At 39.5% G+C, this 15,727-nt stretch overlaps 1 protein-coding gene across 3 annotated transcripts in view; it reads right to left on the minus strand.

Annotated features, from left to right (window-relative positions):
* wwox (WW domain containing oxidoreductase) overlaps positions 1-15,727 on the minus strand; it is a 157,703-nt gene that overhangs the window by 122,954 nt on the left and 19,022 nt on the right. For all 3 annotated transcript variants that reach the window (XR_008605819.1, XM_055027698.1, XM_055027700.1), the window contains exon 5: positions 11,231-11,337. Coding sequence is in view for 2 of the 3 variants with exons in the window: in XM_055027698.1 (XP_054883673.1) it covers positions 11,231-11,337 (107 nt within the window). In the remaining variant the exon portion in view is untranslated. The remainder of the gene's footprint in view (positions 1-11,230; positions 11,338-15,727) is intronic.

Here is a 15,727-nt window from a genome sequence, read left to right on the forward strand (position 1 = left end):
TAACATTTTACTTAGGTTAAATAATTACATTTTATTAGGTAGTTTGCTACACCACTTGTAAATATAGATATACAAGTAGATAGCAACTTTTAAATTTATATGAAGAGGACAAGTGCAAAAGGATGTAAGGTTATTAAATTCACTTAAATTGAACTAGTTGTTTATTGTTGACTGTAAACTTTTCTAGACTTTAGAATTAGCCAAAAATATAGTTTGGAAAGTTCTTCTAGGGATCACATGTACTCCCCATCAGTTGTGATGGAGGATGACAGGTCCCCCAGCTGTATTTAGCATGTTCAAAACTTCAATAGTAATATCGTTGTGATTCATTGTTGCAGTGGCAGCATGAGTCCTCCATGGAGAAAGCTGGTAGCAGCAGTAGTAGCTTCTCCATGACATGAGGCTCACTTGCACCCGCATGGATTGGTCATCAGAGAGCTGGAAGGAGCTGCTGGCCTCATGCCAATGCTACATCCTAATCATGCTCATGCTAAGCTGGCAGCGCTCCAAGTAGCCTAATTTATGGTAACGTTTGGTACTGCAATTGCCAAGCACATAGAGCCCTGGAAATGCTCGTCAAGTAACAAAAAAGAAATTCATCAAGCGACTGAAACAGACCCCATGAAAAAAACCTAAAGCAAAAAAAATGCCCCACCTGTGTAATACATGGAAGAGGTCTTCCCAAGAATGTTTTTAACCCCAAACGACCTCTAGATGTCAAAGCTAAAGGCAACTTATTGTAGAACAAAAAAGAGCAATAAAGCAAGATACCGCTTTTCTACAACCATTCATATCTTTTACATTCCCAAAGGACTGTGCTGTGCTTGATCTTTTATTACTTAAGTCAATGTTCTTAGTAAAAAGAAAAAGAGTTTGCAATTAAGATCAAACTAAAACAAACTTAAATGTATTTGTATTTTCTTTTAATTCCTGTAAAGCACTTTCAGCCTCGTAGCAGAAAATTTATTTATCTAAATAATATTACCTTTACCTTTAAAAAAAATCTGACCATCAAGATATATTGATATCCAAATGAGTTATTAGGTATAATGGGAAAAAATCAAAACAGATAAAGGAAATAAAAATTCAGAGTTCAGAGTATTTTACAAGCTGCCACAGAGAATGGCAAATTACACAAAAAGAGCAGCTAAAATAAAACTTTCTATATCCTCCAAATACAATGAGAATTTATAAATTCCAAGTTCAGAAAGCACATTTTATTTTTTTAGGAAAATATCAACATTAATGAAGTATTTAAGACACATTTTAATTTATGGTTGAGTCCACTAATTTCAGAGCAGCACTTTTTACTTCTCTTGTGTTTTTCACTTTGAAATGAAAAAAGTGAAATCAAAGGTGTTAAATCAAACAATGGATTTGGATTTTGAATTGAAGCATAACGGCTGGGGAAGGTTTAATTATGTTACAAACTACTATTATAATCTGATAGGTCAGCTATTGTTTATGAGAAGTAATCTGGTAGTGTGGGTGTTTTTTCTTGTAGAAGTTTTATGTTGTGCATGACATAAATGTACTTTTTTATAGACATTTTTTTGTGCCTTTGGTGAAAACAATAATTTGATTTTCACTTTGTTCTAACCAGAAAGTTGAAAATAGTGTGATTCTTGTTTTGTCTATCATAAACCCAAAGGGTGAGTAGGCCGGTGTATAAAATAGCATTTTAGTGTCAACAAAGAAATTTTTAAAAAGATATTAACTTAAAATCTGCTATAAAGTAGATGATCAATTTGATGACAGCGGATCAAGTTCTGTTTTTATTTTTGCTTGACTTATTCTAGAAAACAGGATCATCATATTTGGTTTATCTAACGTAGACAGATAGGACAGGATAAAAAAATGAGAGAAATGGGCAAAATCCAAAGAAAATCACTAAAAGTGCATCATAAAGACTGAAAACCTAAACAAAATTGGAAAAAAAATGTTTTTTAGAAGGAGTCTAAAGAAATTAAAAGTGGTTTCAAACTTTTGCTGTAACTATTCTTACTCTCTGGTTCTCTAACCAGATCCATGAGAGGACATCACTGTTGGAGCTCCGGAAAGTTTGAGACGACACTCTTCCATGTCATGGTCCACTGCTGGTCTACATGTATAGCGTTGTGACTTAGGGAATTAGTGGTCAGAGGTCAAACTGTGTTCACTGGTTTACAGCCCACTTTATTACACAGTTATTTGATATATTTACCAATCCTGAAACTTGCTTCGATATGGAGCCGGTTATCTAAAACCTCTACAGTAGCACACACACTGTAACACACTTCTCAGCTGGAGGACAGGAAATAATATTGCCCTGCGGCCCCCCAAACAGGCATGAACCCTAATAAATGCTTTACACTGAAAGAAACAGTGATGTAGTTCCGACACCTCTGAGCCTCCCCCAGCGAATACATTCAGAGCTAAGCCTGGTCACAGGTCAGGAGAGCTTGTAGCTCTCTGTGGTAAAGGGAGCATAGCCGCTTGAACCTGTAATATGCTTCTCTCTCCCCAGATGCCACTTGTTGGGGTTTTAGTGCAGGGGAAATTACACCTGCTCCCTGTGTGTCGATCCAAGTCTCAGTCTGAAACCAGGGGCTGCGCAACTATAAACACAAAGACATAAGCAGGCTTTGAGGCCTGCAAAGGAGAGAAGACGATTCAGTATTAAAAATGAAGCAGGGGATGGTTTGTCAGTGAGTCTTGCGCATTTATTTCAGAGCAGCGCCAATGAACAAAACATTTTATGGGTTTGTGCTTCACACACCATTAAAACACAGGTTTCACTTGGAAAATATGAGCAGAGCAAACAGGTTAACATTCCTGTTCTACATGCAGGAGTCCTGCAGGAGGGTTTGCACACAGGATAAAAAGAGAAACGGATATGACCTGGCTTTTTCCATCCAAATAGAAGGTGCGAGGTAAAAATAACTTGACACAGTGGCTTATTTATATTGTTGACACAAGATCAATGAAGCTGTGTAGGATTAGGGCGCATTATTTCTGTACTGTAGGTCTGATCATTTGCAAGTGAGCAGGCTTAATCGCAGTTAAAATAGGGCAAGATTTTTAATCAAAAAAATCTCCTGCAAAAATAAACAACATGCAGCGTCCTCGGTGAGCCAATCACCAGGTGAAAGATGATCCTCGAAATGGGTTGAAAGAGAATGAAACTAATAAAAAGGCACTGTATCAACGTATCGCAGTTAAGCATTAGTCACGTGAGGGCGACAGCACCACAAGCCTGGTGTTCGCTAAATGAATCCTTCTCGTCCTCCGCCTGATTTATGGACCTGTAAAAACACACGTTGTTTTTAATCTACTGCTGCCTGAATCTGCCTCACTAATGAAATGTGGAAGTGAACGTGTGGCATGTTTGCATGCGTGTATGTGTGTGTGTGTGTTTGATAATTATATATGGGTTGAAGTCTGATTCTGTGAGCATGAATTTTCTCTCTGATAAATATGCATTTGGTTATGCAGACTGATTAAGCTGTAAACCAGATATGCAAACTTGGATGTGAAATTTGAAAAACCATAAACCCAACTTTCTAGACGCTCATCATAGCTTCGCCCGGTGCACGATTGTTTGGAAGTCTGATTCTTGTCGAGATTGATTCAACAAGAATCGATCTCATAAAACCTGACAGAAGAGCTGGTAAACGGAAGATAAGGGTCAGACATTGACACATTTAGGTGAGTCCAAAAAATGTAGTCAAAGTGTAATTATCCCCCCTGTAAAAGCATAAGCCAACCTTCAGAGAATTTTTAAAAAATTCAACCATAGAGGGCTTAGTCAAGAGACAAGCACACACACTGTAACACACTTCTGAGGGCTGAGGTCAGAACAAGGGAAAACACCGCTGTTAACTTAGTGACTTTATCAATATATTTAATATTTCAAACCCCCTACCAACTTAAAAAAAACAAAATAAAAGCAACTAGCAACAAATTCAACAACTTTTTTCTGTTACTGAAAACCTTTATGGTGAGAATGCATGACATGAAGCACCATGACAAGAAGCATCAGTCAACTGTCCTGACTGAGCGAGAAGCCAATGCAACCGTGAGCCCCTCCCACTTCCGAAGCACTGCAGTCCGTCTCACACTGTTATCCTGCAGCAAACCACCTGCAGTAAGAGCAGACAGGCACCCCATTCCAGTCGGTGTCCACATGGGAAATGAATCACACGAGTAAAACTTAAAAACGCTATCGGTCAATGATTGCCATGTTTCCAATTCCAACTCGCTACATGGGCCTGTTTGAGTGAGATGGTTTCATACCTGAACACGGAGCTGTGATGTAGATATCAACCAAGATGTACCATTCTAATTAATGGGAACATTTGACTGCAGTAGCCACCTTCCAACCACAGGAGGGCAGCACTAAAGCAGTTGTAGTTGTAGAATTACACAAATTTCCATGAAAATATTACTATTTCGACAGTAAAATACAGATAGGATTTTAAAGCACCAATTTATAGTCTGTCTGCAAACAAAAGTTGATTTTGAGTTTAGTTACTCTTTAAGGTGTTCAAAAACTACAGCAGTAAGCAGTTGAACATTTGACTCCGCCTCTACAATATTCTAGAAGTAACAATTTATAGCAAAATATCTGTAACAATGTAATCGATTTGTCCTGGAAGTTGGAGCTCAAATCTGGAATTTACATCATAGCCAGGTACCGATTCACCAGAATAACAGCGTATTTCTTTCCATTTTATGCATTCAAACAGGAACAAAGATGATACAGAGGGTGTAACCTTGGTTTAATGTGATACAAACTGTACTGTAGCATAGTACTAAAAATGGGATGTTCCTGCAGCTTTCAAAAGGTTTTCTATGCGCAGTCATCATTGTGTCTCTTTACCTTTTAGAATGTGAACCCTAACCAATTCTTGCTAAATGTTGGTGATAACATTTAATTCTGTTCTCTTTGTCTGTCAGATGCTTCAACATCGCTAAACTCACTCCATCCGAGTACTCTGTCATCCTTCTCGGCGTGCCAGTTCCTTTCAAACTGAATTGTTTACAAAGACATCACTATGTGTATTGTTTATGCCAGTAACTATATCACCCACTATAAAACAATGTAAAGGATATTAGACATTTTATTTTTCCCACAGACACCAAACAGAGAGTTAAGTCTAAGCTCATATGAACTTAGTCAGAGGTCCTGAGTACTTGTGCAAAGAGAGAATGGTATAATTGCAGATAAATGTTATAGCCTTGTTGCCAGATGGTTTTTGCAATCAACATGACTGTGTTTTCATGTTTGGCAGACATCAAGTAGCCTCAGTCTATTTGGCTGCAGCTTATTACAAGTGGCTCGTCTCTTGATTTGAAACATTAGAGTGCATGCTGGACTTGTCTCTCTGTGGTCAGCACTTCTCAGACTTCAATAAAAACATTCTCTGCTGGCAGAGGGAAGAGGAGAGAAAGAGCCAAAGAGATCCAGGCAACCTCTCACCTCTCCCACCATAAGAAGCCCCTGGTCCCAGGGCTACATGTACTCCTTTCTCAAGGAGAAGCGAAAGAGAGAGGGATGAGGATCTGTCAGATTCAAACAAAGAGGTGCCGCCTTACACATCCTTCCTCGGCCTGTCCCCTTCAATACCAGTGACATCATTTAAATCATTTAAATCCTCCCAAACATGACCCATGGCAAGTGACCCATCATTTCAACGCTCGCACCTCCTTGTGAGACAGCTGCTGAACTGCTTATTTAGCAGAAAATATCAACGGGCTAACTGTGTGATTTATTCAAAATTATTCCTCCATGGTGCTCCTTCACTCAGAGCGTTTGCCCATAGTTCACTGTGGTCCAGGCAATTAGGAGCAGGCCACACCTCTACAGGAGACAAAGCACCTGGCTATAGCAGACAGACATGAGGAGGAACGGAGGCGAACGGCGAGCAGTTTTCCACGAAGGGCCGGAATAACTAAGCAGAGGAGCAAGAGAGAGGGAGAGAGTGAGGAATGCAAGCAAGGCACTTTAGGATTCATTTAGGTTCCCCATCTCCCTGGTCACTTTATTAGCAGTCTGGGAAGAGTGATACATGTCCCAAAGCTATGCAAAATGCATAATCAAGCATTTAAATAAACGCCATGTGGATGGGTGTGGGCACCGTGCACAGGCGTATGTGTGTGCACCCGAGTGTGCATGCGTACTTTTGTTGCACAATGACGTGCATGCTAAAACTGCTTACTACTGGAAAACTTCAAGGTGTTCAAGACTTACACTTTTGGACAAACGCTCTGTACTACACTTAGCCTATTTCAGTATTCCCACAAGCGGCATTGAAGCAGCCACCCCGTGTAATGTAAAGAAATGTTTAGGAAAGTATCAGAGTAACTCTATAAAGAATTCCTCATCCTTGTGTGATTGTGTTTTGAAGAAATCATTGTCAAGTAAATCTGGTGCAAAAAAGGGGGTTTCCTCCTCAAATTGAAATCGCAATTGAACCCACTTTCAATCCATCTTTTGTCCTCTTTCAGTATCAAGATTAGATAGGAAACAGTTGAGGACACAGGAGCCTTTTTATTCCCAGTTCAACGACAGACTGCGCGTAGAAAACAAACAAGCAAATAAAGAGAGATGGGAAGGTCTCCCTGGAGAGGCAGACTCATGACACCAATATGCGAGGAAAGAGGCAGATTTTAAAAGTGCCTTATTCTGCAAATAAGGGGAGAACCGGTGCTCCTTTGGTGATTTACAGAATGCGATTTGGAAGCAGACTGGCAGAAGGGAGGAAGGTGGAGAGAAATCCACTGTTAAAGCTTTGTTTATATGACAAAAGTGGAAGGAATCTTATAGATGTCAAAACATTTAAATTGGCAGTAAAATAACATTGGCAAAAAATCAGAAAAGTTTAAGTTACAATACCGAAAGACATAACAGTGATTAACAATGATCTAGTGGGCACTATGGGCCTGCTCAGTGACCTGGGAAATAGGTTTCCTTTTTCTTGATGATTTTAGGGAAAAAAAAGAATAAAAAATGCCAGAACCAAAAGGTGAGTGGAGAGGATGCAAGTCATTGTGTAAGGAAAGTTACAGGAATGGTGGCAAAAAAAAAAAGAGCAGCATCCCGAAGCCTGGAGGGGTCACAACGAACCAGGTCAGCATTTCATACATGTCACTTCCTGTCGGCCTCAGCGAGAGGAGTGTGGCGGTGGTGCGGCGTGTCATGGTGGCCGTTGGGGAAGAGGGCCTGTCCGACTGACACATGAGGTTACACAGCCGGCAAATGGACAAAGGCCCGGACATGTGTGACGCTCTGCTCTCCCTGGATAACTCTTCGCCTTTTCATGTCAAAATATAATTGTCCAGATTTATTCCATGCAGAGTTCTTTATTCGTTTTCAAAATATAAATACTAACGTTGATTATGAATTGTAGTTTTCAGATAGTTGTGCAAATTTCAAGAACGAAATAAACATCAGCTCAAATGAGGCATTTAAGATAACAGAATGATAAACATAATTATGTGTGAAGGTAAAAAAACTTTTTTGAAGAAATGTGAAACTCATCTTGAACTTAGTCACTTTCCCATGTTGCCAAGATCCATAAACAAGCGGTATATCTTATAAAGTATAATATCCCAAAATATAATCATAAATATATATGATAAAGAATAGTAAGTATTTTTCTCAGGATAAATGGCTGCCGCCTATCAGATCTGTCTCGCTCTGCCTCTATGCCCTGTGCTAATGTTGCTGTTTGACATTGCAAGCAGCAGGCTCTTTATTCCCCTCCCAGCAGCCTCGGTGGACACCGAGCTTTAGCCTAATTGGTTCCAGAGCAGACCCTGACAGAAACCTCCTCAGCAGCATGCAGCCATATTAATACCCCCCACCACAAACACAGACACACACACAAACAACAAAAACAAGCACAGCAATCAGCGACTAACTCGCTAATTAACGCCCTTACAAAGCATCTCATTAGCATGTGCTGTACAATGGGGCAGTGGAGGAAATGAGCATTTTGGATTAGCAAAAAGGAAAGAAATTACAAAATAAGACAGTGGAACAACAGTGAATCTGTGTGTGTTGTATTCTACTCAGGGGGCCAAGGGCTTTGGTTGGCCCACAAAGAAGCACCCTGATTCTCTGGGGAATCCATTACAACTCTCTGAGGAAGACATTGGAGGGAAGATAAGCATAATTTTAAAAGCAATCGGTAATCTCCAGCACGCAGGCAACACTTTAGTTGTTAACCAGCAACTTAACCTGCTAGAGCTGTGAGTGGAATAGAAGATGGAAAGGTTAGGGGCCACATGAAAAAGTACAGCAAAGGCCAAGAGCTGCAGAGATGAAAAGCTTGCATCCTAGTTACAGCTAATATAAAGACAGAGACGTTTTTAATATTACTACACACACACACATACACACACACACACACATACATACACACACACACACACACACACACACACACATATATATAACCTTTTTAACCTCATTAAGTCGATGAGAATTTGATTCTAAAACCCAATCAGAATGAGTGTGATTCTCTTCTCTCTTTTCGAATTCTCCAACATCTTGTAGGAAAGGTCTGACCTGACAGCTGCAATGAGAGAGCGACAGAAATCAAATAAAATGTTATCTTTGATATTCTGTGTAGAATTAAATAGTTTTTATCTGAAAAGCAGCAAGGATAACTCATGAAAACTGTAACAGAGGAGGGGGACATACAGCTCAGGTGGGAACTACAACTTTAGTAGTCCACTCCACAAATCTGGAACAGTACAAAACCTTAACTACATTTATGGTTTGCCACAAGCCACACAGGGGAAGCATCAAACCTAAAATAATGTCTTCTGGTCTGAGGAAACCAGAAATTAACTTTTTCACTTGAAAGCAAAAGGTTGTTAGCGGAAAAAAACGAACAAGTACAGTGGTGGCAGCAATATGGTGCTGGGATGCTTTCCTTCAGGATATAGAGGGATACTGGTTGGAGTTGATGGGTTTACAGGCCAAACCCTGCTACAACAGAACAGTATAGCTCAAAGCCTTTTCATGTGTTGGAAGGGCAATGATTAAATCCAAACCTAAATCTAATTGAGATTCAGTTACTCAAGTTTAGGACTGATATTTGCAGGCTGTGTTTGTCCAGTCTGACTGACCATGATAAATTTTAAGATGAGGAAAGGGCAAAGATTTTAATTTATAATTTGCAGAGATAACCCTAGGACCTTACACTGGTAACTACAGCAGAAGGATACCGTATGTGCACACTTCACTTTTTCAGATTTTTTTTTTTTTTGTAAAAACTATGCATCCTTCTTCTTTAATGCACTATTTTGTGTTGTTCTAACACATAGAACATGCAAAAAAAAAAAAAAACTCCTAAGTTAGTGGCTGTTACAAGACAAAATGTGAAAAAGTTAGTGTATTAATATTTTTGCAAGACACAATTAATAAAAAAAGTTATTAAAAATATAAACATTTAAATGTGTCAAAAAACTTCTGATTTAGAAACTAGTCCGAGAGGTGCAACAGTTACTTTCCCTATTCCCGGATGTTCTGTTAGCTGTTATTGTTTTGTGCTGTACTGTACCGAACACAGTGCTGTTTGCTGGGAAGAATGAGCCCTCTGACCCGTTCTTCCTAGCCGTTCTGACCTGCCCATTATCCGTCACGAACCCCACTAATATACCACACTATCAGAACACGGAGGCGGCGCTGTGCCACACCACCCTAAACTTCGAGTAAGCAATCGCAATCGCCTCCGAGAAGCGACGCAATCCCACACAGTCAGATACAGAGTAAGAAGGGCGCTTCAAGAAATAGTAAGCAGGCAGCTAGAGGTCAAAGGTCGCCCACAATCGGGATGCCGGCTTCACTTCTGGCAGCTAGAGTGGAACTCTGCGAGGGACCTGGAAGTAGATATGATGACCTTTTCTGCAGAGGACCCCCAAAATATACTCACTTATCAAAATGACCTTAACATAGGAGCATGGGAAGGTAAGCAGAGGCCATCCATCACCTTAAAGATTAATCCTCCTCTCTATTCTTCTCCTGAATCTATTAATAATGTCGCCAAAGGGGCAGAATTTGTGGCCAAGATTTATTCTGATATTGTGACTTTAATTCATTAGCCTCTAACAGGGGGAATTCCTGAGAAGGAAGAATGAAGGCAGCTTCAGAAATGCTAATTTAATGCTCTAAGAGCCAGACTCTTAATTCGATTGTTAAATTTGTGAAAAATCTGCACGCGCAACATACCAATTTACCACAAAATGGGAGATTATCATTTACACTCAAGAGGTCACACTTACTTATGCTTTAAAAGCTGCTTCCATTTGTTAATTTAGCCACATTAAGTATCTGGGATGAATCTGTGGCAGGTGCAAAGCTTGAAAATCAATTGTAGCACAGAATCTGGTACTGAGAGCTTTTCCTCACTCATTTAAACAAAGCAGTGGATTTCACACTGTGGAGCAGCACTGACAGCCCCAGGGGCATACTTCAATTAGAGACTTTGGCGAGTTTAAACACTGTAGATCTACTCACGCTTAAAGACGTTTGTCTTCCGCACCCCCCGCACCCCAACTCCCCTTTTTTTCTCCTCCCTCTCAGCCTTTCTTCTCATATCTGCGCCAAGCACTCACTCTCCTCCATCTTCAAGTCCTGCTCTCTGTAATCAACCCAGCACTAATAGCTTATTCTTTCTGCTCCAGCACCCGCATTTCGCTTGTTTATTTTCCCAAACTCGTAAATCTGGGCACATGTCACAAGTGCGGTGATATTAGAGCAATAATCTCAGGTAATTATCAGATGCCCTTTCACATTTACTTCCTCCCTCCGCCTCCCTCCATCCTTTTAACTCTTGCTCTACGGAGACACAGAGGAATCAGCATTGCTCCAGAGAGCTGTTGTTTGTATGAACTTAACCTTTAGTAAATTTTTTTAAAAATATGCATTTGTTTTCTATTTTTCATTCATTCCAAATTTATTTTCACATTCAAGCAATTTATATAACGCTAAATAAAAATTATTTTGCAAAAAAAAAAAAAAAGAATTATGTTAACATCGAAAGATTTTTAATCAGCAAATGCTGTCAGATTTCTAAACTTTAGGTCAGATCTGTTTACTTTTCCGATTTGCCTGATTTTGCTCCATATCAGAAGTGTTTACAGACCCGATAATTAGCCTTCATTGTCTGCTTGAAGGATTCCAGAAAAGTAATATAGTCAAATCTCAAGACTCTTTGACAGATGCTGTCCTACTCACCCACTCCTGCTGTATGAGGATAACGGCCTTGTTGGCCCGGGACAGGTTTCGACACGCCAGGATCACATGAGCCCCGTGGAGAGCAAAAGACCTGGCCGTCTCAAAGCCTGAGACAGAAGAGAGGAGACAAAAGTAGGAGGTTGTAAAAAAATTTTAAAAAAGATTTGAAAAGCGAGCATTTCTTCAAAGATTAGTTTCATTTTTAAAATATCTTTGATTCTACGCGGCTGAATCTAATAAGGTGGTGGAGGGGCGTGTGGGTGCAAACTAAAGTCTTCATCAATTTTCCATATAATTTATTTTATTGAGTGGTTCAGTGGTCTAGCAGTAGGAGTTAATCATTTCTCTCTGAAGTGATGAAACTGATTGAATCATTGTGGCTCAAGACTTCTCCCTCTCATCTCAGATCAAGTTTTGATTCTGGGCCGGCAGCTCCCGGGAACCCATCGCTGCTCACACCGGTTTACGAAGGAGGGGAATCGGCTGTTAATTATGTTAATAATTATGCAGTGATGGCAGTAATTAAGAAAAAATGGTTTATAATGAGAGAAGGCAAATGAAAACAGACATGCCGTTCAAACTAAATCACAGTGTGATATTCCAGCACATCAAAAGGGACTTTGATAAGTGCGTTTCTCCCATGAAACGAGGGTCTGCAGATACCCTCAGAATTTATCAGTCCGACTCCGCTTCATGGCTCCATCCAAATCATGTAGCCATGATAAAACTGACAAAAACTGGAGATAGAGAGAGAGAAGTTCATTTCTAAATTACAAGTCTAAATGGGTCGTTTCATCCCGTAGGTTGAATTAATTTATGAGATCAACTTTCCTTCCACCATATTCTTATTTCCTTTTGACATTTACTATCTCTCACGTCATCGAGGAGAGGTTTAGCTGCACTAAGTCAGTCTAAACACAAACTACTACACATTTATGTATCCTTAATAAGGGTGCGGCTCCTGACTGACAAACTGAGGGCCAGCGCAGTAGCCAGAGTGCATCAGAGGGTGAATTAATATGAACTGTAATTAGATTATATGTCTTAATCTGATTTTCATTAAGAGCAAAACTGGGAGGCCTAATTGTTAGAAGAGTGTTAAGGACTAATATCTATTAAAACTCAAAATTGGAATAGGACTGGAATCCCTTTCTGACAAGTGAAGCATGGAAATGAAATTATGTGACACCTTATTAGGTGTAACGGAGGGGACTGTGGCTGAGAGAAGAGATTGCTTCAGCAGTAAGAAATGGATAGAAAAATAAAAACAATGTGGCCAAAAAATATAAAAATTCCAGACACGGTAAAATGTGGTTTTATATTTGTAGGAGTAGCACCAAGAAGCTTTATTCTCAGAATTTTTATGCATGTATTAACTCATTTCCAACCAGGCTCAGTTCAAATAAAATAAGTGTAAATTCTTGCATCTTCAGCCAGAGATGCACTTAATGTTCAGAAGCACCAAACAATAGCAATTAGGCCAACATACTTCAGCTTTTCAGGCATTAGTAAAGGAAAGTGTAACAGAAAGTGTTACACTTTCCTTTACAAAGTGTAACAGAAATACACTTTGTAAAGATACATACTTAAAACCTGGCAAAACCTTCCAATGTATTGTTTTGGACAACTTTTGAGTGATATGTTTGAAAACATTCAAACACATTTGGAGACCACTGAATAAGCTGAAGGAGGGAGGACATATAAAATGCCTTTATCCTGGCCAAGCTCAGAGCTGACCATCTGGAAAAACAACAATACTTTTTCCTGATAATCATCTTTCCATTGGAAAAGTAACATTAAAACAGTGCAGCCATATAACACTTGGATAGAACCAATTCAATCTCTCAAAACTCAATTGGATGGGTGAATACATTTTCCGCATTTTTTTTTTTTTGTTTGTTTTATTATTGGTCCAACGTAATAGCTTCACCTAAAATGCTACATTTAAAATTTTCAATTCGGTTAAAAAGAACCTTTTTCAGATGGGAAAAGCTTTGTTTTCTTCTAAATTATAGAATGTATGTACATCTGTAATGCTTTTATCCTTCTGTATATGTCAAAAAACAAATAGCATGTGCATTCATATCTACAAAATCAACTTTTTCAGGCTTCTTCTCAAAAACAGCTATAAACAAAACTGATGTTGGTTTATTGTTTTTTTATGATCATATCTACCTTCAACTCAGAAGTTCCACATGGGGAAAAACTGAATAATTTAAGTCAATTTGCACCAACTGTCTTAAATGTTCTGAAACATCTACTTTCTTTTTCGAAATAGAAAATTTGATTATTTCTTTAAAAAATGAGAGCGCACCATAGAGCCCTATGCAGAAAACTAGAGATTAATAGGATACATCACATACCAATTGAAGGATATGTCTCGTCTTATTTTGTAGTCTTTATACAACATTTTATAGAACAAATTTTAAAAACATGTCATGATTTTTTAGCCCGTATAAATTGGACAAGAGTAGTTGCTTCTGGTAAACAACAACCATTCACACTCACTTGTTGTGTGTACAAACCATGAAAGTGAAATTAATCGACACCAGTGTTTTCCATAATGGAGGACAAATTAGAATATGGCAGCGACAACAGCAGCCGCACCGGAGCCATGTATTTGCGATGACAAATAACAAGGGCTTGACATTAATTGTGAAATAACGAGAGCGGCGTTGCTGTAACAGGGACTCTCCGCCCCTTTGCCCATGTTACCGGTGGAGAGGGCTTGCAGTGAAATTAGTTCTTGGTCAGGTGTACAACGAAAGGATCCTGTTCAGGCATTGTACGCTCATGGTGCTACATGACAAGAGGTCAGGTGCCGGGTTTCTCCCACGCTCGTGGATCGACAGATGCCGTGAGCCGTTTTACAACACGTGGCAGGCCTCCCAGAATGCAGCGCTGGTCCAGATTTGTTTTTGTCTAATTAGACACAAACAGAGCAAACCCAAACACAAAAAGAGAACATGGCCTTAAAAAGCCAGTCAGGAGATGAAATGGAAAGCCTCTGATTTGTGCGTGCTCACTATGGGGCTTCACAAGGTAACAGAAATACAGTAAATGGCTCGGCTGTTGTTGAAATTGTGTTTTACTGTAATATATAAAAAGCATAAAAATGTGTAAAATGTCCATTAAGCAGTGAATGCTCTTCATGGTACATTAGGATCCTGGCCCCACTGATATCCCACAATAATGAGTGTGATTTAGTGATTTCACGCTTTGTTTGTCCTCCCTGGCCCACCGCCCCCCTCCGGATCCCCTGCCCCCATCCTCCACTCGTACACAGGTGTATTGGCTCCATGTAATGAGATCATTACCAGCATCGTCGGCGAACGTGTTTATTTGGCAAACGGAGCAGCCGGCTCCTTCTCTCTCCTGATCTGCAACCAAAGAGGCATTTAACTAAAATAAGCTCTGCAGTACAATTGGGCAATCAGAAGCCAATTCAAATTATTACAAGGCCTGAGGGGCAAACACGTTGAGTTCCTACAATCCTCCTCCGCCAGAGCTGAAGTTGTGCTTGGGAAAACACAGGAGAGGCACAGTTAATAAACTGACTGCAGGACTGTGCAGAAATGATGGGTCACAATGCAAAGACTGAAGTAAGGAGGGAAAAAAAACATAAAACTGATGAAAAACATTAGAGAACCCCAAAATATTTAATGAAATTGTATTGTCTTGAACATAACACTTAAATATGGTTTGCTGCTCATGTGGGTCGCTTCTGATGTCACTTCTGATGTCACTTCTGATGTCACTTCTGATGTCACTTCTGATGTCACTTCTGATGGGTTATTCCACAACAACTAAGTTAAATGGAGGCACAGCTGCCGATTTACTTTAAAGGCAGCATCTGAAACGCACTACTTACTGCTAGGACATAATAAAAACAACCAAAATATCAAGGTAAAAACTGTGCGATCTCATAATTATAGTTCCTATATTGGTACTATTTTCATAACTAAGAAAACCATAAGTATGGAGGCCTAAATATGCATTTCAACTGTAGGACAAAAACCAATGGCACTGAGACGGTGCACTCATGAGGGGGGATGAATGTGTGTACTTGTGTGAACTGAATTTGCTGGCAATTCAGAAAAGACAGAGCTGGTCAGTGTCAAGCATTACTTAAGTATTTATACCCCTCGATAACAATGAGCCCTGTTATCGAGTGTATAAACACTGGTGTTAGAGAACAGTGGTGTACTATTTCCTGCACATTAGCTCCAAGTCATGCACATGCAGGCTATAAACAACTTTTTTTTTTAATATAAATGTCTTTCTTTGCTTAATGTAATAGAACTACACATAAACATGGGGAAAGTACTAGAATGTTCTAAAGTTGTATTAATAGATTGAATTTTCAAACAACGTAACCAACACCTGACTGAGTGATATTTGCACCTGTTCCATTGGTTGTTGTGAGTTCTTTTGTTTTTTGGGGGGGTTTTTTACCCAAGAAGCACAGAGAAACCCAACTCTCCAACTCTTTCTGAC

This window comes from Poeciliopsis prolifica, unplaced genomic scaffold (genome assembly GCF_027474105.1).
Source record: "Poeciliopsis prolifica strain line A6 unplaced genomic scaffold, Auburn_PproV2 SCAFFOLD001, whole genome shotgun sequence".
Classification (NCBI taxonomy): Eukaryota; Metazoa; Chordata; class Actinopteri; order Cyprinodontiformes; family Poeciliidae; genus Poeciliopsis; species Poeciliopsis prolifica.